General features: G+C 56.8%; 2 gene segments (V, D, J or C); both read right to left on the bottom strand.

Annotated features, from left to right (window-relative positions):
- The window catches only part of LOC143388112 (immunoglobulin heavy constant gamma 1-like), a 121,016-nt gene that overhangs the window by 87,581 nt on the left and 8,856 nt on the right, over positions 1–24,579 (bottom strand). The window contains 2 exon segments of the C gene segment in view: positions 22,625–22,771; positions 23,745–23,813. Coding sequence covers positions 22,625–22,771; positions 23,745–23,813 — 216 coding nt within the window.
- Positions 11,340–23,822, bottom strand: LOC143388113 (Ig mu chain C region membrane-bound form-like). The segment is given in 7 exon segments: positions 11,340–11,586; positions 11,696–11,811; positions 13,569–13,901; positions 13,986–14,306; positions 14,575–14,916; positions 15,003–15,317; positions 23,745–23,822. Coding segments are annotated over 6 exon segments (1,257 nt in total).

The following is a 24,579-nucleotide window of genomic DNA, read 5'->3' as shown; positions in this document are numbered from 1 at the left end:
CATTACAACAAGCCACTCAAATGCTTCGAGGCCTAGGAGTGGTGACTAATGCCCATAGGTATTAGATTGGAAGGATCCTGAAGGATGTGAAGGAACTATACAGCCATATGTATTGGATCATCTTCCTATAAATTTAAGGGGATGAGATGTCCTAGATCAATTAGGTTTGACATTAACAAATAACATCAATCAAAATGCACCCAGTATTAGGGTTAGACAAGGTTTTAGGAAAGAAAAAAGATTAGGAGAACAAGAACAAGAAACAGTAGGCTTATTTAATCTACAAATAGATCAAGAAATAGATAGATATGGATTGGGTTTTCAGAAGGGGTCACTGAGACAATAAAAATTACTTGGAAATCAGAAAGACCAGTATGGGTTCCTCAGTGGCCCCTGACTCAAGAAAAGATACAAGCAGCCCATGACCTGGTCAAACAACAATTAGCGGAGGGACATATACAACCTTCTGATCTCCCCATAATACTCCCATTTTTTGTCATTAAAAAGAAATCTGGTAAATGGAGATTATTGCAAGATTTAAGAGCCATTAATAATGAGATGGTTATTATGGGACCTGCTCAATCAGGGATTCCCCATTGTCTGCTTTGCCAAAAACCTGGTATGTTTTAGCTATAGATATTAAAGATTGTTTTTTTCAATTCCAATGCATCCTGAGGATAGTCCACGTTTTGCATTTACTATCCCTGCCCTGAATCATGAAGGTTCTGATCAGAGATATGAATGGAAAGTACTCCCTCAAGGGATGGCTAACAGCTGAACCATGTGTCAAATTTATGTTAACAAAGTAATTCAGCCACTTAGAAATCAAAATCCTGAACTACAAATATTTCACTATATGGATGATGTATTGTTAGCACACAAAGATAAAAACACATTGCTAGAATGTTATGCCACACTTCAAACTTATTAAAAAATTATAATCTAGAGATAGCAATAGATAAAGTACAATTAAATTTTCCAATTAATTATTTAGGAGTTCTATTATCCTCAACCATGGTCTGTCCACCAAAAATTCAAATACGAGTAGATCAACTCAAATCACTTAACGACTTTCAAAAGTTATTAGGAGACATAAATTGGATAAGGCCTTATCTAGGCATACCAACAGGAGAGTTGGGACCTTTATTTGATATCCTAAAAGGTCCATCAGATCCAAATTCATCCCAAATGTTAACGCCTGAAGCAAGAAAGGCATTAAAAATTATTGAAACATATATGGAAAATATGCATTTGGATAGAATTGATATAAGTTTGCCTTTATTATTTATTGTAATACCAACAAAAATATTCCTACAGGAGTATTTTGGCAAGAAGGTCCATTATTGTGGATACATTTATCTTATTCTCCTAACACTGTTCTTACTAGGTATCCTGAGGCTGTAGGACAATTGATTCTCAAAGGAATAAAAGCAGCAAAGGGTGTGTTTGGAATTTCTCCCAATAAAATTATTACTTCATATACTATGGATCAAATTGATGAGTTAGCTAATGAGTTAAATACTTGGGCAATAATCATGTGCAAATCTGATGTTTCATTTGATAATCACTTGCCATCTAATCCTTTATTGTCTTTTTGGTCTTCGCATCCTGTAGTTTTTCCAAAAATGACAAGAAAAACACCTATCACAAATGCTCCAAATATATTCACTGATGGGCCCAATAATGGTACAACAGCAGTAGTTACCCCTGATCAAAATTTTACATTTTTAGTACCCAAACAATCAGCTCAAAAGGTAGAGCTTAATGCAGTATTACAAGCTTTTGTGATGTTTAAAGATTCTGTATTTAATTTATTGTCTGATAGTCAGTATATAGTTAATGCTATAGTATCCCTTGAAGATGCTGGTAGGATTTCTCCTTCCTCTACTGTTTTCTCTTTGTTTTCCACTATACAAAATCTAATCTGGGACAGAAAAGATTCATTCTTTATAGGACATATCAGGGCACATACAGGATTGCCTGGAGCCCTTAGTTTGGGTAATGATGTAGCATTGACATGACATACATATTTTCTCTACAATAGAAGAAGCTAAAAATTTTCATAAAAGTTTCCATGTCAGTGCTAATACTTTACAAAAGCATTTTAAAATAACTAAGGAACAAGCTAGACAAATAATAAAACAAAGTCAAAATTGTGTGACCTTTTTACCACAAGTTAATCTTGGAGTCAATCCTAGAGGACTGATACCTAACCATATTTGGCAGATAGACGTCACACACTTGCCAGAATTTGGAAAATTAAAATATTTGCATGTTACAGTTGATACTTCTTCCAAATTTTTGATGGGCTCCCTTCATGCTGGAGAAAAAACTAAAGATATTATAGCTCATTGCTTACAAAATTTTGCCACTGTGGGCATTCCAAAACAGTTAAAAACAGATAATGCCCCTGGTTATACTTCTACCTCTTTTAAACAATTTTGCTCATCATTTGGCATTACTCATATAACAGGAATCCTATACAATCCACAGGGACAAGGCATAGTTGAAAGAGCTCATCAAACTATTAAAATGTACTTATTAAAGCAAAAAGAGGGAATTGGAAAGGGGTATATATTCCCCAAAGATAAACTTAAAATAACCCTTTTTACTCTAAACTTTTAAAATTTGGATTCATCAGGGCTTAGTTCTGCGTAAAGGCACATGTGTCCAAAAAATGTACATAAGCCTAAGGTACTTTGGAAGGATATTCTAACAGGACAATGTAAAGGTCCTGACCCAGTGATTGTCTGGAGTCGGGGGTCTGTTTGTGTGTTTCCACAGGGAGAACAGCAGCCAATTTGGATTCCAGAGAGACTAACTAAAGCAATTTCTACAGACCAAAAAGAAGATGACTTGGCTCAAATCCATAACAGCTGATATCCTTACATCTGGAACAGTGGTTCTCCAATACCTGGAGGCTAATGAATAATGAACACCATTAAAGCCTACTTCAAATGTAAAAAACCTTGAGGCTTGCTTGTGGGATTACTTTCAGACCCATATGCAAGTTACAGGAAGAAGGATGGGATATCAAAAAAAAAAAAAAAAAAGTCAAACCCAGGTGGTAACCAGGATGCTTTTTTTCAATATCTATTTTATTATTGCCTTTTCCCACATCATAAAGTTTTATTTTGTTTTTTGAGCTCATACAGACCTAGGTTAATGTTTTTCTGATCAGTTCTATTTTTTGACTGTGGAGTTTTAAACATTGCAATGGAGATTTCACCTGTAAAAAGCTACAAGGCCTTTATTATGTTATGTGTTGTATGTATTGTATCATGTGTCCACACTTGTGTTTTGTGTTGTATGTCTGTATGTGCATATGTCCATATATCATATATGAGGAGTGCTCATGAAAAAATGGATCCAAATTTTTTTTTTATTTGCATGACTTAAATGGTTTAATTTAAATTAGGTAAACAGCTGTTGAGGATTGTTTTTAAAGGAGGTTAATATATCTGTTTACTTTCACCTTTCCTTTTCATTATATTTAATAATTCTGTTCAGGATAATGTAAGTTGTTCAGAAAATTGTTTTCTTAGTACCTGTTGGAATGTTACTAATTTCTCTTTAGCCATCATTGCCAGAATTCCTATCTTCATCCCAGTGCCAGTGAAGACAAAGATAAAACCAAACTACAGCTTCTGCGATAGCTCTCACAGTAAACTGTATAAACTGATGCATTAATGAATAATAACTCAACAATGCTCAATCAAGGAGTCGATTTACTTTGGGAGGAAATGGACATATTGATGGATTCCTCTGCTTTGAACTGCTTGCAGAACTTGCCTGGACTATGTATCACTTGTATGCATTGTGAACTATCTGTTGGTGCAGCGGATTGTGGTAGTGCTGGGGCATCTTTGCTGATGGTGTCATCGGTGGTACAATTTTTCCAAAAAGAGCTGTCGTTTGGCTTGGTGTCATGGCATTTTGCATCCTCCTCCCTTCTGTTAGTGATGGTCTAAAATTTGGGGTCCAACAGAGGTGAGGCAAAGAACTTCACCCCCCCACTGGCACCAAGGCCAAATTTGGGCCCAAGAGAGATGAGGCAAAGAACCTCACCCCCCCCACTGGTGCAAAGGTCAAATTTGGGGGCCTAGAGAGGTGAGGCAAAGAACCTCACCCCCCTACTGGTGCAAAGGCCAAATTCGGGGGCCAACAGAGGTGAAGCAAAGAACCTCACCCCCCCACTGGTGCATAGGCCTATCCACAAGTATGGCTGCATGCTGGACTGGTAGTAAGTGGCGGGTATGATCCAATTGCAGTGGTACCAACCTAAGACAGCAGGCTGATGCCTTGAGGTCAGCTCATCCGATGACGGGTAAGAGCCATATGTAGTACTGGACAACCTAACAGGCACGGTCCCTAAACCATATTGCTTGTTGTTTAATTAAACAGAGGGGGGAGATGTTGAGGGCCACAGCCGAGTTGGGATGACGCATGGCATTTTTGCCAGAAGTAGTGGTTGAGAGGTGACGCCAGCGGGCCATTAAGATGATGACTTTTGAGTTCTCGCGGAGTTCCCGTTGAGCTCTCGCGGGGATTCCTGAAGAGTTCGCGTTGGTTGGTGAAGTTCCGGTGGTGGGAGTTCTGGTTGGTGTGTGGTGTGTTCCTGGAGGAGCCGCGTGGGTGGCGTTCGGGAGAGTTCCCGGGGAGTGTGCTGGTGGAGTTTGGAAATAAGGTTTGTTCCTGCTTGAGTGGCTCGTGATTTGTGCCCCTCCAGACTGCGGCAGCTGATGTCTTCACGGGGCTGGGAGGCTGGGAGGAGAGGTGGGAGCCAGGAGGTGGGGCTGGGTGTCCCTGTGTGGGGTGACATCTCGGCTGCGTCCCCTCTCCAAGGCTGAGCACTCTCTCTGTGTTTGCTGGTGTCTGTTGGCCTGGGGCCACTTCATCTGCCCCAGAGCCCTGGGGACAGACGGCTACAGCCCGAGGGTGCAGAGGAAGGGTCAGGGCCGAGGGCCGAGCAGTGGCCATGGCCACAGACCCCCTCATGTCCCTCTAGGTCCTCCTCATGGCCCTGCCCGCCCTGAACTGCTTTCCAGGGTGCCCCAGGAAGGGCGTCTTGCCCCCACCCTGATGGGGGCTGAGCCTGGAGCCCCCTGTTGAAGGTGGAGAGACTGCTGAGGGACAGAGTGATGAAAAAGAGGGCCGAGAAGGGGCAGAGCGTGGGCTGCAGCCTGCCCTCCTCCGCAGGTCCCTGTGGTGGTCACTGCTCTCGCTCTCGCCCTCGCCCTCAGAGGCCAGGCAGCTGGGGCTGACCAGGCCTGGGGAGGAATCAGTGCCTGGTGAGAGGCCCTTTGTCCTGTGGGCAGCGAGGTGGAGCTGGACTTGACAGCACCTCTCCCCTTGAGCACCCATCCTCTTGCTCCTCTCTCCCCCAGCAGGCACCCACTGACCGCCTTCTCCTGCTGCCTGTGCAGGACACCGGCCCTGTGCGGGGCAGATGACCGTAACCAAAGACTGCCTGTGAACAGGCCGATGGGGCTGCCAGGGTGAGGGCTGGGTGGTGGGTGCTCAAGTGGACCTACCCAGAGCTGGCCCAGGACCGCTGGCCGGTGCAGGCCTCCCAGGAAGTGACTGCTGAGATGAGGCACTCAAGGGGGATGGGGCGACCTGGTGGAGAGGGGAAGGCCTTGAGCAGGGGACAGTGTCAGAGGCAGTGTCCCTGGCTCGGGGTGGAGGGCGCCACAGGCCTGTGCTGGGCAGAGGCGAGACCTAAATGTCCAGGCCGGGGAGACTGATCAGTCATGAGCGTGGAAAGATTTTAAGGGAGGTAGTGTGTATATATAGTCCAGCTAGAGCCTGGCCTGCGGCCTGAGACAAGCTGGGCAGAGCCGCTGGTGTTCAGGAGAGGGCAGCACAGCCACCGAAGCAGGGAAGTTCAGCGTAGGTGGGGAGAACAGAGGAGCCACAGGCCCTTCCAGGGTCGCGCCCCGTGCTCACCCAGAGCCTCTGTGGGTAGGGTCTCTGGGACTGCTGGCCGGCCGTCTCACAGGCAGGAGTGGTCAGCTCAGAAGCTGTGTGAGCACTGGAGCTTAGGGCAGTCGTTGAACCTCGTAAGAAGAACCAGTGTGTGGCCGACTCCTCACCTGCGGCTTTCACATTTCAATCACCCACAGTCAACCGTGGTCTGAAAATATTAACTAGAAAATTCCAGAAATTAGCCACATAGAGGTTTTAAATTGTGCTCTGTTCTGCGTATGTGATGAGACCTTGCATTGCCCAGGATGGCAGCTGGCGTCCCTTTGTCCAGCCTTCACACTGTCCATGCCACACATCTGCCAGCCTCTCAGGACCTGCCTCTGTTCCTGGTGGGCTGGCATGGCGTCATGGTGCCTGTGCAGGGGGCTTGGCACTCCTGGGCTTTCCCACATCCCCGGGGGTCCTGGAACACATCCCCTCTGGACAAAGGGGACACTGCATCTTTGTTTCTGTTCGTTTCATTTTTCTAGTGATGATGATTATTTTTTTAAACAAAGGTCCTGCTCCATGATGAATTGGAAACATAGAAAGAGACAACTGTCCTCTGCTCTGGGTAATTGGAAACACCTGGAATACAGGGGTGACTGGTCCCGTGTCCAGTCACACAGCTGGACATGATGACGGTCCATTCAGGACAAGGGCAGAGCAAGAGACCCCCAGGTGGGGGTCAGAGAGTCTCCCGGGAACCGAGGAAACCTCGGCGCGTGAGCAACGGCAGAAGGTGGCTGGGCCTTCCAGCAGGAGACTCAGCCCTGGGAAGACCTGCTCCCTTTGCACCTGCCTGGAGCCGCAGTCCCCCTCACGCAGGGATCAGGTAGCTGGGGTCGGGTTTGTTTTTGAATCTTGGTTACGGGCGATGGCCTTCTGCTCCACTGCGTCCTGAGCTTGTTGACCGTATGTCATGCACACCTGGGCCTGGGGAGAGCCTGGAGGAGAAGTAGGTGTCCGTTTTCCAGAGTGGGCCCTCTCCTCTCTCAGCAGGGAGGGCCGAGCTGTGCTGGGGCTGGGGGCAGCTTGGCTGGCTTCTGGCTCTAAATGCTTTGGGGTGGGGTCAGACCCTCCACCCAGAGGGGCTCAGGGCCTCTGCAAGGCTGGAGACCCGCGGCCGTGCTCCCTGGCCCAGGCTGGCGCGGCAGAGGCCCTGTGTGGAGGTCGGTGGCAGGGCTGAGTGGCGCGACCTGTCCTGCCAGGCTGATGTCAGGACTCTGGCTGAGTCTTTATGTCCCTTCCCTTGCAGGTGTCCTCCTCTGCCTCCCTGTGCCCCGAGGGGGACGGGTAGCCGCCGTCTCTCCTCATCGGGGGATTTCGGCCAGCTGGGCTCCTCTGAGTCCTTGTCCTGAGTGGCTTAACATAAAGTTGTGTTTTCAGAGTCTGTTTGGTGGGGACTGGGGCTGTGGCACATGCAAGGCCCTGGGTTCACTTCTCAGCACCAAGACTAACATGAAAATGAAACAAAGGTCCACCACAAGTAATAAAAATACTTTTAAAATGTTTATTTGGTGTTTTCTTTTATTGTGGCTCAAGCAGCATCTCACTGTCTTCCACATTTTAACGGCCAGCACGGTCCAATGTATGTCCTAAGAGGTCACCTTGGCGGCTGAATGAAGGATGGGTCAGAGGAGAAAAACTGGCCACAGAGAGACCAGAGGGGCTGTTGTGACCATCTGGGTGAAGGATCCTTGGGATTGGTGGAGAAGCAGGCTGCGTGGTGCTCGTGAGCAGGAGGGGCAGGGCTGAGGCCCAGGTTCGGCATGGGCTCAGGTGGACGTGCCTATCCCATGAGATAGGAGAAGACTGTGAGGTCAGACCCGGGGCCAAGGAGCCAGGCCCCAGGAGGCCCTGGGGAGGTGGAGAGGCGGGAGTGGACAGTCCTGGTGGACGTGGCTTTCTAATGAGGGTGGTGCCCAAGAGTGCCAGGCTGGCTGTTGCAGGCTGCCCAGGCCCAGGCCTCCTGATCATATAGTGTGAGGCCCCTGTCTGGGAGAGGGGACCCATGTTGGGCTGACTCTAGAGCCAAGGAGTGGCCCCCGGAGGCCATGGAGAAGGCCCACAGAAAGGCCGGTGAGGAAGAACATGGGACCTCAGGGGAAGTCCCCAGGGGAAGTGGGAGGGCTGGCCAGGGGCTACAGGACAGGTTCATTCTCAGGCAGCCCAAGCGCTCAGTGGCCACCCACCCAGCTGGTGGGTGGCAGGGTGGGTCCCAGCAGGAGGACCATCTCCCTGCTGGGCACAGGATCTAGAGCCATGGGCAGGACTGGAGGTTGTGGGCACGACTGGGCCTGGCCTGGCCTTCCGTGGCCTCTGTAGCTCCTCCCCGTGCCCAGCGTGTGTGGCCCTGGGAAGTGAGATACTGTGGCTGGATGTGGCTGGCTTAGGGCAAGGCTCTAGAGGCCACCCTGGGGACAGGACTCATTTTCTAAAATCTGTTGGCTGGGCAGCTTCAGGACCAGATGTGGCAGTGCCAGGCCTTGAGGAGGGTGGCCTGCCACCATGGCTCACACCCCATGCCATGGCAGCCGACCTGTGGACACCACACCCTGCCCCATCCACCAGGCTCACCTCCAGGGGTGGGGGGCTGGCTGGCCCCTTCAAGCCCCAGCTCATTTAAGGCTCCTTTGGCCCAGGACACAGTGGCAGACAGGAGAGGAAGGGAGGCCCAGGAGCTGGCCTGCTCACGGAGGACTCAGGTGGAGGCACACTGGCCTGGCCCGTTCTCTGTCCTTGCCGGCCGCACTGGTGTGGGCGTGTGTCCCCGGGGGTGTTCCCCTCATAGCACTGGGGGTAGTGACCTTCAGGTCCCCTGGGTCTGGCCCCCTGACCTTCAGGAGTATGGGCAGCTGTGCGAGGGGGATGGGAGAACAGGAACTGGGTCACCTTGGAACTAGCCCTTGGGGAAGGGTCCTTCCTGTCCACTGAGCAGAGAAACTTCAGCCAGGAGCCAAGTCAATGGCAGGGAATGGACAGGCTCAAGTGGGGAAAGAAGCCACAGCCCGTGGCCCAGTGCAGGCTGTGCCCAAGGAGGAGGGGTCGGGGTGGGGGCCTGGGAGGTGGCAGGGTCTGGGACTGGAGCATAAGAGGGAGACCCCCAGGGGGGAGAGAGGTGGGGACTGAGGAGCAGCCGCAGCTCTCGGGAGACCAGGCAGGGCAGGGCTGGACCTGCCGGATGCCTACTGCTGTCCAGCTGTCCAGCCATCTGCACAAGTCAGTGGGGCCAGGTTCCAGGTTCAGTCTCTGAGGCCTCCCGAGGCCACCCCACAGTGGGGGTCACACATGCTGCCCTTCGTGCGGTCCCTGAGGAGGCTCAGACTTCCCCTGCCTGCCGCCTGGCCCCAGGCCTTGCAGCTGTGAGCCGGTCTGGGCCCGGGAACCTTCTCTCAGACACCAGGTGGGAGCAGGTCCTAGCGTGGCTTCTGTGGGGCCGGGGACTGGGGCGGGGGGGGGGCTGGGAGGACCCTGTCGGGTCCCTGATGGTCCTTCTCCCCACCACTGCCTCCTCTGCCCACAGCTGGCCTGGCCTCCTCTGTCCCAGCTGATGGGCCTCTCCCCGGCCCCAGCCCCCACCACGACCTGCCACCCCCTCCTCATCAGGGCTCAGGCAGGGCCAAGGCCCTCGTGCTACTGGGTTGTGCCCAGTGCCACCTCTTCTCTGCTGCCAGGCCACCAGGCACGGCCTGGCACCCCCCTCTCCCTGTCTCAACGAAGCAGAACCTGCCCCTGCTCTTCCAAACATGCAGACCCTGGCCTTCCCTGCGTCTTTCTCCTGGGACTCCTGGGCAGGACCCTGGCAGCCTCAGGGCCCAGTCCTGATGGCCTCCCCCAGCCCACTCTTGGGCCTCTCTGGATATTCTTTCTTGCCCCTGAGGTTCTGTGTGCAGCAGTGCTGGGCCCATGACCACACCACTGGAGGAGATGCAGGACACGAGACGCAATGGGATTCACTGGGCCCTGCTGGTCCCAAGTCCCGGGGCCTCAGGACAATGAGAGTGTGGAAATGGAGTCTGCAGACGTCCTCACGTTGAGATGAGGCCAGCTGGACTGGGGCGGGCATCTGATCCCACAGGACGCGTGTCTCCATAAAAGGGCGCCCAGCTCAGCTGCACTCAGAGAGGTGGCCCCCGGGAGAGGCCTGCAGCACACTCTCCCTGCTGACGAGAAGAATAAGCCCCGCGACCCCAGGGCGCCCAGGCCTGGCCTCCAGCACCACTAGAGGACACGCTGTGCTGGGTATCCGGTGACGTCTGGCTAAGATGAGATCCCGTGCCCTTTCGCACTGGAGGTCACCCCTCTGGGGACCTGGCTGCAGGAGACTGGCCCTCAGTGAGGCACCATCCCAGCCCTTCCTCTGCAACCCTTTCCCCACCACTGCCTCTGCTGGCCCCTTGCCCCACAGCGGGCCTGGCCTCCCCTGGACTTGTAGACTGCCCAAGCAGTCCATGCCCCAACCATGGCCAAGGGCAGCCCCTGATGCTGCCCGCAGCTTGTCTCTGCAGGGTCCTGTCTCCGAGCTAACTCTAGCCCAGGACCCAGGTGCTGGCTTCTCCTGTCCTTGGCCCTCCTGTCCTGCGATCTCCTAAGAGCTGCCGTGGACTGAAGCTTTCTGTCTCCTCCCAAATTTTCTCTGCTGAACCTTGACCACCAAGGTGACGGCATTGGGAGGTCTGGCCTTCAGGAAGTGACTAGGGCCAGAGGGCATTAGTGGCCTTGGATAAGAGCCCCAGAAAGACCCCCGTCCCTCCCACCACATGAGGAGGAACTGCCTACCAACCAGGGAGCAGCTCTCACTGGACAGGAAGCTGCTGGTGCCTTGGTCAGACCACCTGCCCAGGCTTTGGTCACAGCAGCCTGAAGGCACCCAGCTTTGCTCTGCTTTCCGCCCCCCTGTCCACGCCCACTGCTGCAGGTCCCTGGCAGCCCCTCCCCAAAGAGTGTGATGCCTGGCCCCCTGCAGGGGTGTGCACATGCTCCCGAGGCCCAGTCTGGCCCTTCTGAATCCTTGGGGCACGTGGCCCTCAGGCTGGCTAGATACGGCTCTGAGAGAGAAGGTGGGCAGAGGCTCCTGCCAGACCCACGGAGGCCCAAGCCGCCTCCCTGTTTGGACTGTGTAGGAGGCCAGGCCTGGAATTCTTCACTGCTGGCCACTGTCCTTCCATCAGGCTCCACAGCCATGAGCAGCCACCTGTGGCCTCCCGCCTCTGGACCTCTGCTTTGGGGTGTCACCTTGCAAGCCTCGCCAGGTCGCTCCCTGCCCCTTGGCCCCCTGTGGATCTGGCCTCCTCCCTCAGGATGCCCACACAACATGGAAAGTCTGAAAAGGAAACCAGACCCTTTGGCACAGAGCGGTTCCAGGAGAGGACAACTGTATTGGTGTCAGGCTACACACACGCGCTCGGCGAAGCAGGGCGGACAGCAGGCCCAGGGCTGGGGCCAGTGTCAAAAGCAGCCTGCATCCTAGAGTGCAAAGCTGGAGGGCCACCCAGGGAGGATTCAGGTCCAAGTCTATGGGCCACAAGGCTGGCTGGCCCTGGCCCAGAGGCAGTGCCCCTGCGGGTCGGTCAGTCTCTTGACCTCCGATGTCCATCCCCGGATAAGTCACTTCACCTGTGGGCCACAGAGACAGTGTGAATTGCTGCCCGGTTAGCTAAGAGGTGAGGCAGGACTGCCACCCAGCCAGGGCCCTGTCCCCTCTGCAGCCCCAGGGCCAGTCTACCTTGAACAGGGTGACGGTAGTGCTGTAGAAGAGGCTCAGGAGGAAGAGGACGATGAAGGTGGAGGCAGTGGTCCACAGGTTCTCGAAGCCCTCCTCCTCGGCGTTCACCTCCCCCTCTGCAAGGGGACACATGGGGAGGAGGGTCAGCTTGGGCCTGGGCCCACAGCAGCAGCCAGGCTTTGTGCCAGCAGTGCATCTGGCCACCCGCCTCTTGGGCCCATCTGGAAGAGATCCAGCCAGAATGGGCTGGGTGCCCAGCAGTGTGGGCTGGACAGAGACAGAGCACAGGCCAAGCTGAGCTGGCGACTCCAGGACCTGGTCCTCGGAGCCCTGGGGTGGCACAGAGAGCAAGATGATGTGGCACACAGACAGGTGCAGGAGGGCAGAGGTGGGGACTGCAGCAGAGTGGACTTTCCTTGAGGAGTTAGCCCAGTACCTGGGCTGCGCAGTGTGGGGGTTCCCTGTGTCCTGGGGTTGGGATGGGCAGAGGGAGCTGGGGGCTGAGGCCATCCCCTCCTTACTCTGCCAGCACTCGGCCACTCCATCCCCTGCTCAGAGCAGAGTCCATGTGGGGATGTCCTGGCTGGCTGGTCCTGCCCTATCAGCATGACAGCTCTTGGGACTGGACAGACAGACACTGGAGGGACACGGGTGCTCAGTGGGGTCTGTGGCCCTGCACAGATGGGCCCTCGGGGACAACTGAACCCCAGGCCTCCAAGGACTGAGCACATGGGGGATGTCTAGGAGGTGGCCGCAGGCTGGGCTGTGTGCCTGTGACCTTGTTGGGTCCCTGTCTTCCCCACAGAGGCCTCGAGCCCCCTGGGCCTTCTCCTGCCTGCTGTTCTCCAGGTGGGGAGCAAGGTGGGTGCTTGCGGGGCGGACCACTCAGACAGAGCTCCCAAGGTGTCCTTATCAGAGGGCACCCAGGGCCACCCGATGCCCTCAGGGCGTGTCTGGACACTGCCTCCTCTGTCAGGATGTGGCCTGGACCCTGCTTCTCTCACAGGTGGCTGCTGGGGTTACCCACAGCCTCCACTGAGGGCCTGGACACAGGCTGCCACAGGACACAGGCTGGGACTCCCCAAGAAGCTGCAGAGGCAGAGCCAGGGTGGTGCTCTGAGCCCTGGGCCTGAGGACAGCAGCCCTGGCAAAAGTCCAGGCGGGCTGAGCCATGGAAGCATCTCCACACACAGACAGAAGGACAAGCAGAGGCCAGCGGGAAGCCCTGAGGCAGTGCAGTGCAGGGAGGGCTCCAGAGTGTGGTGGACTGCCGCCCGGGTGGGGGTCCTGCCCAGGCCAGGCCTGCATAGTGCGTCCACGTGCTCGTGAGCACAGGTGAGTGTGTGTGGGTGTGCTGTGTGTCCCTGCTCAGCGCGTCTGTGCCTGGGGAGTCCGTGTGCCTGCCTGTCAGTGTGTGTGCGTGTCTGTGTGTGCAAGGATGTGGGTATGCATGTCTGTGTGCGGGGACATGGGTGCCCGTGTGTGCGAGTGTCTGTGTGTGCGGGTGTGCTGCATGTGTGGTGTGGCAGAGCTTTTGGCTGTTTCTGGAAGCAACTGGAGGAAGAGCGTGGTGACTGCCCGCCCTGAGTGCCCTGGGAGGCTGCGGGTGGCAGGTGGCGAGGCAGGAGGGGCCGCGTGGAGGGCGCGAGGGACACAGCAGGTGAGAGCATCGCACACTCAAGACCAGCATCTTTTGAACGGATCTTTTTATTCTGATTTTTATAAAACGCGGCATCTCACTCCACTGATGCAGTTAGTGTGCACACAGAGCGAAGGGACCCCAGGACCTGGACTGGCGGGTGGCCAGCGGGTCAGTAGCAGGTGCTGGCCGTGTCAGACATGATCAGGGACACGTTGTACAGGGTGGGTTTACCAGTGGACTTGTCCACAGTCTTCTCGGTCACCATGTGTGGCAGGGCCTCGTGGCCCACGACGCAGGCGAAGACCTCGCCTGAGTTCCAGTCTTCCTCGGTCACTGTCAGGATGCTGTGGGCATAGTAGAGGCCCGGGGCCTGGGGCTCAGGCGTCGGGGCGCTTGTCACGTACTTGTCTGAGGACACGGGCTGCCCCCGGTGCAGCCACTGCACGAAGACATCCGGGGGAGAGAAGCCCTTCACCAGGCAGGTGACCGTGGCCGACTCCCGCAGGACCAGCTGCTCCCGGGCTGGCGGCAGCAGGTACACGGCCGGGGGGCGCCTGGCCACCTCTGTGAGAAGAGAGACGGTGGTGAGTGAAGGTGGGCCGGGGGGATCCTGGGTGCGGGGGGCGGGGTGCTGGGGGCCGAGCCTACCCCTGGGCTTGGAGATGACCTCCTTCAGCGGTGAGGGCAGGTCATTGTGGGTCACTGTGCATGTGAACTGCTCCCCGGACTCCCAGTCTTCCACGCAGACACTGGCCTCACCCACAGCACTGAAGGTGCCGTTGGGGTGGCTGCTGGAGATGTTGGTGTGGGTTTTCAGAGCCTCTCCGTTCTGGCGGGCCCAGGTGATGCTCAGGCTGTCGTAGGTGGCCAGGTCTGTGACCAGGCAGGACAGCTTGGCTGATTTGGTGAGGAAGATGCCGGCAAAGGTCGGGGGGACGGTGAAGACGCGGATGCCTGTGGGTGGACTTGCTGTGGAGAGAATGCTGGTTGAGTGGTGGGTGGACGTGAGACTGGGGGCAGCTCCCCAGGAGTGGCAGCAGATCCGCCCAGCCCTGGTGTCCTGCTGCAGCAGGGGCGGTTCCCCCAACCCCACCCAACTGCTGCTTCTGCTGCCTCTGCCCCTGCCCAGGCCCGGGCAGCAGATGGCACGTCTGGGGGGCAGGCACCACCTGAGGGAACCTGTGTGGGTGCCCTGGCAGGGTGTGGGGAGTGCTGGGCCCGGGACAGGGGCACTCACTGGTGCCACACACGGAGGACACGTTCTTCTGGAAGGTGAGTCCCCTGTGATCCACGCGGCAGGTGAACACGTGCTGGCTCAGCCAGTCGCTCTCAGTGATGGTCAGTGTGCTGGTGACCTTGAAGGTTGAGCGTTGGGACCCACTGGCTTCTGTGGTCACTGGGCCCGTAGTGAAGCCAGACATCAAGACCTTTCCCTCCCGGAGCCAGGACACTGTGATCTGCTTGGGACTGAAGTCCGTGGCCTGGCAGATGAGGCTGGACTCGCGTTTGCCGGGACCAGAGAAGGAGTCTCGAGATGGGATGAACACACTCACGTTGGGGGACTGGTCCACTCCAATACCTGAGATAAGGGACAGGTGTCAGCTCAGCCTGCGAAGCAGCCCCCCATAGCTCCCTCCAGCCAGGCCAGAGGGTCCCCAACCTCACCTGGGAGGGGCACCTCCTTGCGTTTGTTGTTACCGCCATGCTGGACTCTGCACACCAGGAACTCGTCGGGCTCCTGAAAGGCATCCTTGGAGGACAGCAGGACCTGAGAGGTGGCGGCATACTTGCCCTGCACCATGGTCGAAGGGAAGGTCCTGACACCCCGATGGATCGCTGTGTCGTTCTTGAAGTTCCAGGAGAAGGTGGCTGTGTCGGGCAGGAAGTCCTTGGCCAGGCAGCCCACGGTCACCAGGCTCTCGTCGGACAAGGGGCTCTCACAGGAAACGAGGGGGAAGAGGCTCGGGGACGACTGGCTCGCTGAGGACCCGAGGCACAAAGGAAGGGAGGGTGAGAAGTCGTCTCCTGTGTCCTGCTGGTCAGGGGTTTCTCCCAGCCCCCACCCCACTGCAGCTCCAGTGCTGAGCCTCCGGTAGGCCCCCGGCCTGCACAGACGAGGCTGGCTGTGGCAGGAGGCCAGGCGACAGCTGAACTGATGTGAGGCTTCGGGGGCAGCGGGAGGGCCTCTGGCTGTAGTACCCCAGTTTTTAAAGCCAGGATGGTGGGAGGGGCTCCCAACAGCACATGTCAAGCTGGCCACAGGCAGCACTGGTACCTGCACTCAGGGACAGGCCTGCATCCCGGCTCCCCATGCAGGAGGCTCGGCTCGAGCTCAAGCCTGCGCCAGCTCTGCCTCTTCCTGGGCACTGGCCCTCAGCACTGGCAGGCTCAGCTCCCACAGCACCAGCTCGGGCACAGAAGCTCACCCTGAAATCTCCCCAGGCAGGCAGCTCCAGGCAGTGTGTGGGAAGCACAGTGGATCACAAATATCTGCCTAGACAGTGTTGGCCAGGACCGACCGGCACAGCCAGCTCAGCTCAGCTCAGCAGGGTCCATGTGGCCTAGCAGATGTCAATCCAGCCCCAAACAGTCTCTTCAGACTTGCTAAAGGAGCTGAACTTCCATAAGCCCTGCTGACTCTAGCTCAGCACCTTTCAGCTATGCCCAGTCTAGGGCAGCTCTGCCCATGCATTTCAGGTCACCTCACCCAGCTCAGCACAAGTCACAGAGACCAGCCCAGCTCAGCTAGTTCACCCTTGCTACAGCAGCTAACCCAGCTAAGCCCAGAATAACCCAAAACAGCCCAGCTCATCCAAGCCCAGATCGGTCCAGCTCAGTTTAGCCAATTTAGTTCAATATAGCTCAGTGAAGCTCAGCCCAGTCCACTCCACGTGACCTCAGCTCAGCTAAGTGTGGTTCAGCTTGGCTTAGCCCAGCTCCGTTGAACCCATGGGAGCTCACCCATCTCATCCCTGCCCAGTTCAGCCCAGCGAAGCCCTGTCAGCCCAGCTCAGTTCATCCATCTCAGCCAGCCCAGCTCAGCCCAGCTCAGCCCAGCCCAGCTCAGCTCAGCCCAGCCCAGCCCAGCCCAGCTCAGCCCAGCCCAGCTCAGCCAGCCCAGCCAGGTCAGCCCAGCTCAGCTCAGCCCAGTCCAGATCAACCCAGCTCAGCTCAGCCCAGTCCCAGCCCAGCTCAGCCCAGCCCAGATCAGATCAGCTCAGCTCAGCTCAGCCCAGCCCAGCCCAGCCCAGCCCAGCCCAGATCAACCCAGCTCTGCTTAGCCTAGCTCAGCTCAGCTCAGCTCAGCTCAGCCCAGCCCAGCCCAGCCCAGCCCAGCCCAGCCCAGCCCAGTCCAGCCCAGCTCAGCCCAGCCCAGCTCAGCCAGCCCAGCCAGGTCAGCCCAGCTCAGCTCAGCCCAGTCCAGATCAACCCAGCTCAGCTCAGCCCAGCCCAGTCCCAGCCCAGCTCAGCCCAGCCCAGATCAGATCAGCTCAGCTCAGCTCAGCCCAGCCCAGCCCAGCCCAGCCCAGCCCAGCCCAGCCCAGATCAACCCAGCTCTGCTTAGCCCAGCCCAGCCCAGCCCAGCCCAGCCCAGCTCAGCCCAGCTCTGCTTAGCCCAGCTCAACTCAGCGGAGCCAGCTTAGTTTAACACAGGTCAGCCCAGCTCTGCTTAGCCTAGCCCAGCCCAGCCCAGCCCAGCCCAGCCCAGCCCAGCCCAGCTCTGCTTAGCCTAGCTCAGCTCAGCTCAGCTCAGCTCAGCTCAGCTCAGCTCAGCCCAGCCCAGCCCAGCCCAGCTCAGCCCAGCTCAGCTCAGCCCAGCCCAGCCCAGCTCTGCTTAGCCCACCTCAGCCCAGCTTAGCCCAGCTCAGCCCAGCTCAGCCCAGCTCAGCCCAACCCAGCTCTGCTTAGCCCACCTCAGGCCAGCTCAGCCCAGCCTAGCTCTGCTTAGCCCAGCTCTGCTTAGCCCAGTCCAGCCCAGCTCAGCCCAACTCAGCCCAGCCCAGCCCAGCTCAGCCAGCCCAGCCAGGTCAGCTTAGCTCTGCTTAGCCCAGCTCAGCTCAGGCCTGCCCAGCTCAGCCAGCCAGTTCTGCTTAGCCCAGCCCAGCCCAGCCCAGCTCAGCACAGGCCTGCCCAGCTCAGCCAGCCCAGCTCTGCTTAGCCCAGTTCAGCCCAGCTCTGCTTAGCTCAGCTCAACCCAGCCTAGCCTAGCCCAGCTCAGCTCAGCTCAGCTCTGCTTAGCCCACCTCAGCCCAACTCAGCCCAGCCTAGCTCTGCTTAGCCCAGCTCAGCTCAGGCCAGCCCAGCTCAGCCAGCCCAGCCAGGTAAGCCCAGCTCAGCCCAGCTCTGCTTAGCCCAGCTCAGTCCAGCTCAGCCCAGCCCAGCCCAGCCCAGCCCAGCTCAGATCAGCTCTGCTTAGCCCCGGCTCAGCTCAGCCAGACAGCTTAGCCTAGCCCAGCTTTGCTTAGCTCAGCTCAGCCCAGACCAGCTCTGCTTAGCTCAGCTCGGCCCAGCCTAACCCAACCAGCTCAGCTCAGCCCAGTCCTGCTTAGCCCAGCTCAGCGGAGCCAGCTTAGCTTAGCCCAGGTCAGTGCATCAAGCCCAGCCACCTCAGCCCAGCTCAGCCCAGACAGCTTAGCCTAGCCCAGCTCAGCTCAGCTCAGCTCAGCTCAGCTCAGCTCAGCTCAGCTCTGCTTAGCCCACCTCAGCCCAACTCAGCCCAGCCTAGCTCTGCTTAGCCCAGCTCAGCTCAGGCCAGCCCAGCTCAGTCCAGCTCAGCCCAGCCCAGCCCAGCCCAGCCCAGCTCAGATCAGCTCTGCTTAGCCCCGGCTCAGCTCAGCCAGACAGCTTAGCCTAGCCCAGCTTTGCTTAGCTCAGCTCAGCCCAGACCAGCTCTGCTTAGCTCAGCTCGGCCCAGCCCAACCCAACCAGCTCAGCTCAGCTCTGCTTAGCCCAGCTCAGCCCAGCTCAGCCCAGTCCTGCTTAGCCCAGCTCAGCGGAGCCAGCTTAGCTTAGCCCAGGTCAGTGCATCAAGCCCAGCCACCTCAGCCCAGCTCAGCCCAGACAGCTTAGCCTAGCCCAGCTCTGCTTAGCTCAGCTCAGCCCAGCCCAGCTCTGTTTAGCCCAGCCCAGCCCAGCCCAACCCAGCCAACTCAGCTCAACTCTGCTTAGCCCAGCTCAGCCCAGCTCAGCTCAGCGGAGCAAGCTTAGCTTAGCCTAGGTCAGCCCATCAAGCCCAGCCACCTCAACCCAGTTCTGCTTAGCCCAGCCCAGCTCAGCCCAGCTCAGCCCAGCCAGCTCAGCCCAGCTCAGCCCAGCCCAGCCCAGCTCTGCTTAGCCCAGCCCAGCATAGCCCAGCCAGCTCAGCCCAGCCCAGCCCAGCTCTGCTTAGTCCAGCCCAGCATAGCCCAGCCAGCTCAGCCCAGCTCAGCCCAGCCCAGCCCAGTCCAGCCCAGCCCAGCCCAGCTCTGCTTAGCCTAGCCTAGCATAGCCCAGCCAGCTCAGCTCAGCTCAGCCCAGCTCAGCTCTGCTCAGCCCAGCTCTGCTCAGCCCAGCCCAGCCCAGCCCACCTCAGCCCAGCTCAGCCCAGCCCAGCCCAGCCCAGCTCAGCTTTGCTTAGCCCAGCTCAGTTCAGCCAAGCATAGCCCAGCACAGCCCAGCACAGCCCAGCTCAGCCCAGCTCAGCTCAGCCCAGCTCAGCCCAGCTCAGCCCAGCTCAGCTCAGCCCAGCTCAGCCCAGCTCAGCTCAGCCTAGCTCAGCTCAGCATAGCCCAGACCACCTCAGCTCAGCCCAGCCCAGCCCAGCCCAGCCCAGCTCAGCTTTGCTTAGCCCAGCTCAGTTCAGCCCAGCATAGCCCAGCACAGCCCAGCTCAGCCCAGCTCAGCTCAGCCCAGCACAGCCCAGCACAGCACAGCAGACCTCAGCTAAAGCCACCCCATTCCTGGGTCCTGTACAGCCCTGCTGGCTTCCGTCTCCTACCCTATTCTGCCTGGCTCTTGGCTGCAGAGCAATCTTATCAATCACTACCATCCTTGAACAGCAGGGAAGACTATATCCTGACAACTTCAAATTCATGAAACATCTTGAGATTTAGATCAAGAATGTAGGGTCTTTCCTAACTACAATGAAAAATCCCTTTCCTGCCAGAATCCCTGGCATTGCTCCGTCAGGGGAAGCACTCTGGGTCGTCTCCCTCAGAGCCTGACTTCCGGGAGACAGCACCCTTTAGCCTGGACTCCTTCTTCCAAGACTAAAGTTAACCCCCAATGCTAAGCTCCCTCTAGATTAAAGCCATTACTGACAACGACCAGAAAAGTCATTTTATCTAAATTTGCCACTTAAAATTCTTCTGTTTGCCATGAAGCTCTTTAAAAGCACAATAACCATCTAAAAGCCAGAGCTGCATTTATAACCTAAGCTGAGACAGTGTCAGTAGAGCTTTGTGAATTGAAAAGCATCACGAGCAGAACCATCAAGTCAATAAGCGCGAGAGCCCCTCCTGCCCATTTCCCCCAACGGGGACTTCAGGAGAAGTTCCTAGACAACGGCCTCAAGTGCCTCACAAAAGCCTTCTCTTCCCAAAAGATCCGTCCCCCTTCAAAATGGAGGAAACATCAGTACAAACTTTCCAGAAAAGCGGCCTTGGCAGTGGGCACTGCCTCTCTTACCACGTTGGGTGCCGGGTCACAGGGAGGTCCCGAGGGTCTTTGATTCTTCCAAGTGCATTATATCCAGCTGATTCACGATTAGCCACTTGGCCTGGTGGCAGCAGCCAGGCCCACACATTCCCAGGTCCAAGCTGTCCTGGGGGACCCAAGCCAAGGCCAGGCCAGGAGCAACCTGCTCTCAGACCCCTGCCAGCGCTCCCTGGACAAGAAGCCCAGCCAGCGTGGTCAGGAGAGAGCCTCATCTTCAGGCCAGTGCCTGCATTCTTTTTTTGCACTATCTTGCTGGATTTTCTCTTAATTCACGAACTACCACCTTTAACTGAAGTAATTCAAGACAACTCTTCACCCTTCACCTAAAATTTATTCTAAAATGAATATTGGAAAAGTGGTCTCAAAAATAACTTCAAAAGGCATCTTTCCAGAATGTCTAAGTGTCTCTTAATCACAGAGTAAACGGATTGGCTTAAAAATCGTAAAGAGTCACTGTAAAAATAATGCTGCAGGCTTTAGTTAAAGGGTTGAGATTAATTGTCACATGGAGGACAACAAAATAATTTACAAAAAGTTTTCTGAGTACATTAATAAACTGCCCCAAGACTGTTCACTTTCATATACATCTTGCTTTGAAAATGAAAACAGCTTTGAAGTTGGTCAGTCAAGTCTGAACAAACTAGAATCCATAAGCCAAGACTGAAACCGCACAGCTGAAAGAGGCCCAGGCACTTCCCGCCAGCCAGCACCCTCACCTTATTTTAGAAATGCAAATCGTGCAGGTGTTGTTTTGCTGGGGAACTTTCGGATCTATGCTGCTGCAGAGCCTTTCAGTGCCACTTCCTCTTACCACAGCTATAAATTTACCTATGGTGTTTTTTTGCTTCCTGAAATAGACTCTCCATGTGGCCTGCTTCCTGCCACCTGCGGAGGGTGGAGGGGCTGTGTCCCCCCCCCACACACACACACTGATGAAGCCATCTTGGACCCACTCATCACCCAGCTCACCACTGTTCAATTAATTAAAAAAATAAATTAGCTTCCTTGCTGTCAAAGCCAGTCCCGAATCAAACATTGCAGACAGGACTTACAGTTGTTCACTGGAAACAGTTTTCAATAAAAATCGAACTTACTAAAAACCTCTCGTATTTTTAAGTCACAATTTTCTTGCCATTTTTGTTGGCAACCACTATGCAGACACTAAGAAGTGAGCCTTTCCAAGCTCCTGCCAGGGACTGTCCTCTCGGAGCCTGGCTCCCCTGGTCCCTGTGTCCTCAGAGTCAACTTTATAGAAGTTAAACTACCGCCTGGCACACAGCACACCTCAGGATTCTAAGGAAAGCCCTCTATTCCACGCTCTCCCAGGCGCCATAGCCCTTCTACAGGGGCTGTCACTGAGGCACACTCCTCAGCCAACGCCGGCTCAAAAACCGAACTCATCCAGACCCCCGAGGGGTTCTGCTCTTTTTTAGCAACTCACCCAAAACACGGCCTCCCACCCCGAGCCCCCTTCCAGAGGCTCACTTTCTCCATTGGATGCACCAGACCTTATTCCAGTTTTCCAAAGGCATCTGGAAGCCAAGGGAGGCTCCCCAGTCCCTGACCCCTCCTGGCCAGCCCACATGGGTCTCCTCGGGGACATGTCCCAAGAGCCAGTCTTGGGTGCTCAGAAAACCCAAGAGTGGAGAATGAAAGCCAGGAGCAGTTGTTCTTACCTGAAGAGACGGTGACTGAGGTCCCTCGGCCCCATATGTCCATGCCATAGTAATCACAACGGTGCAGTCTCCACCTGCACCCCACAAGAACCCTGGAGCCTGCCCTGACATGGTCCCCTGGCCGCGACACCGACCTCTGGCACCACACTGGAGCCCTTCATGGCCCCAATCCACACATTCCAGCCTGGACCCTCAGAAGCTGGACTGCCGGTGGCCTGGGAAATGTGACCCTTGACTGACCCCTCCTAATTCACAGGAGCCCAACAGACACCAACAGGCCCTGCCCAAAACGCAGGGCCTCAGAGTAGACAGAAGCCCAGTCATGCCGCAGTCACAAGATGCCTGATGTGGCTTGGCACAGACCGGAGCCCTCACCCAGACCAGCCAGTCACGCCCCTGCCCAGACTCCCGTGGCTCAGCTGGGGACGAGGGGGCCTGGATCTCCATCTCCCATTGCGGCGGCCCTCCCCCGGCTCCCTCTCCTGAGTTCCAGAATGCCTTTCTGACACGGAGACCCTGAAATGCCGAGTCTCCCCAAGTCAGATAGGGTGGGCAGAGGACTCACCTGAGCTGACGGTCACCAGGGTTCCCTGGCCCCAGACATCAAATGCATCGTCACATTGTGACAATGGCGGCTGGGTCCCAGACAAGAACCGCACCAGCCAGGGCCCTGACACTTCCTAAGACTGAGCCCTTGAAGGTGGGGGCAGTGGGACCCCAAGAGCAAGTGTGGCCTGGACCCCCAGAGAGACCCCTGGTGCAGAGTCCAGGGCAGAGGGAGTGGTCTGCATGAGCTGCCCCCTCCTGCCGGCCCAGTCCAGCCCCAGCCCCTTTTGGCCCAAGACCCACTTTCATTTGCCCCAAAATGCAGCAGAAGCTTTCTGAGAGGAGAGGAGAGAGGTTGGAAGGACTTACCTGAGGAGACGGTGACCAGGGTGCCAGGGCCCCAGTAATCAAAGTAATCACATTGCCACAGCCCCAGTTTGGGGTGATACAAAAACCTCGCCCACCTGCCGCCCGTGCCCAGCTGGCCACAGCCCAGAGGCCTGCTCCTAAGTTCATCTCACCCAACACAAAGCCCAAGGCAGGCGGCTCCCAGCCTGCTCTGGGCGCCTGGACCCCAGGGCCGGGAGGGAGACAGGCTGAAGAGCCCAGGGAGAGGCAGCCCAGGCGCCCTGGCCCGGGGCTCCGGGTTCCTGTGGCCACGGTGCCCCCAGCTCTGCTCCCCAGACAGCCTGTGGCCAGGCTCTGCCTAGCAGGGCCACCACGGCAGTCCGATCCCCCGGGCTGGCAGAGACAGCAACTGGTCCACGCTCCAGTGCTGGACCCAGGTGGGCTACAGGACCCAGATGGGCACATGATCAGGCAGGGAAGACAGAGGGGTTTGCAGGGGACTCACCTGAGGAGACGGTGACCAGGGTGCCCTGGCCCCAGTATTGATCACATTGCTACAGCCCCAATTTGGGGTGGTACAAAAACCTTGCCCACCTGCCGCCCATGCCCAGCTGGCCACAGCACAGAGGCCTGCTCCTAAGTTCATCTCACCCAACACAAAGCCCAAGGCAGACTGCTCTGGGTGCCTGGGCTGGGAGGGAGACGGACAAGGGCTGAAGAGCCCAGGGAGACGCAGCCCAGGCCCCCTGGCCGGGGGCTCCGGGTTCCTGTGGCCACGGTGCCCCCAGCTCTGCCAGCAAGCTCTCCCTCCCAGACAGCCTGTGGTCAGGCTTCCCTCTGCCTAGCAGGACCACCACCGCCGTCCGATCCCCCAGGCTGGAGCTGTAGCGATCTGGCAGAGACGGCAACTATACACCCTCCAGCACTGGACCCAGATGGGGTACAGAGCCCAGGGACCAGGCAGGGAAAACAGAGAGACCTGGAGGGGACTCACCTGAGGAGACGGTGACCAGGGTGCCCTGGCCCCAGTGATCAAAGTACCAGTAGCACAGCCTCTGCCCTGTGGCTGCTCTCATACAAAAATGTCTTCTTGGCCTGGCTCTGCCCATCGACCCTAGCTGTCCCCAAGAACAGGACTCACCTGAGGAGACGGTGACCAGGGTGCCCTGGCCCCAGAAGTCGAAGTCAGCATAGGCACAGTGAGCTTGCCCTGTGGCCAGGGACACAGAAACCTCCAGCACAAGGTCCCGGGGAGCCCAGGGGAGCCCAGACCCTGGAAATTCTACCCTCTGCTCTGACAGACCTCCACCCCAGTCCCCAGCCAACCCCCTGCCTCCGCCCCGCTGGGGTGCAGGTGGGGCTTTTCACTGGTCCCAGGGGACACAGTTTCCCTGCTGAGCTCTGCTGATGCCTCTGTCTGTGCTGCTTAGCCCCTGCCCACAACACATGTCCCTCTGCATTCTCCTGCCCGTGGGCCAGCCCCGCTCACCCTCCACCAGGGCCCAGTGCGTCTTCTCCCTGGGCTCACAGAGCTCGTGGGTGGTGCTGGTTTTTGTAGAACCCCCAGTCACTGTGGGTCCAGTTACCACTGTGGTTCCCGGCTCAGCCAAAACCCCCCACCCCCAACCCCCGCAGGCGGGAGGCCCCTGAGAGCAGCAGGGGGCCACCGACTGGGCCAGCAGCTGGGAGCCCTGTGCACAGCCCCTGGTGGGCTGGACCGCGCCCTTATCTTCCCCTCTGCCATCCACTCACACGGAGACCCAACCCCCAGCGGTACAGTCGCTCCTGTGCTGGGAGCAGATGGCCTGCCCCTGTAGCGGTCACTAGAGTGTCAGGCTTTTCCTTCTCTTAGAGCTCCCAGCTGTGGGGACGCAGGTCTGCCGCCCTCTCCTCATGCTGGCTGCAGGGACAGGCCGGCTGTGGCAGTGGGGGCGGCACCCTGGTCTGGAGGACTGGGGACTCCCAGGTTGGCATTT

The sequence above is a fragment of the Callospermophilus lateralis genome, unplaced genomic scaffold, assembly GCF_048772815.1.
Source record: "Callospermophilus lateralis isolate mCalLat2 unplaced genomic scaffold, mCalLat2.hap1 Scaffold_2511, whole genome shotgun sequence".
Lineage (NCBI taxonomy): Eukaryota > Metazoa > Chordata > Mammalia > Rodentia > Sciuridae > Callospermophilus > Callospermophilus lateralis.
Note: the sequence above shows the minus strand (reverse complement) of the source record. Positions and strands in the feature narration are given on the sequence as shown.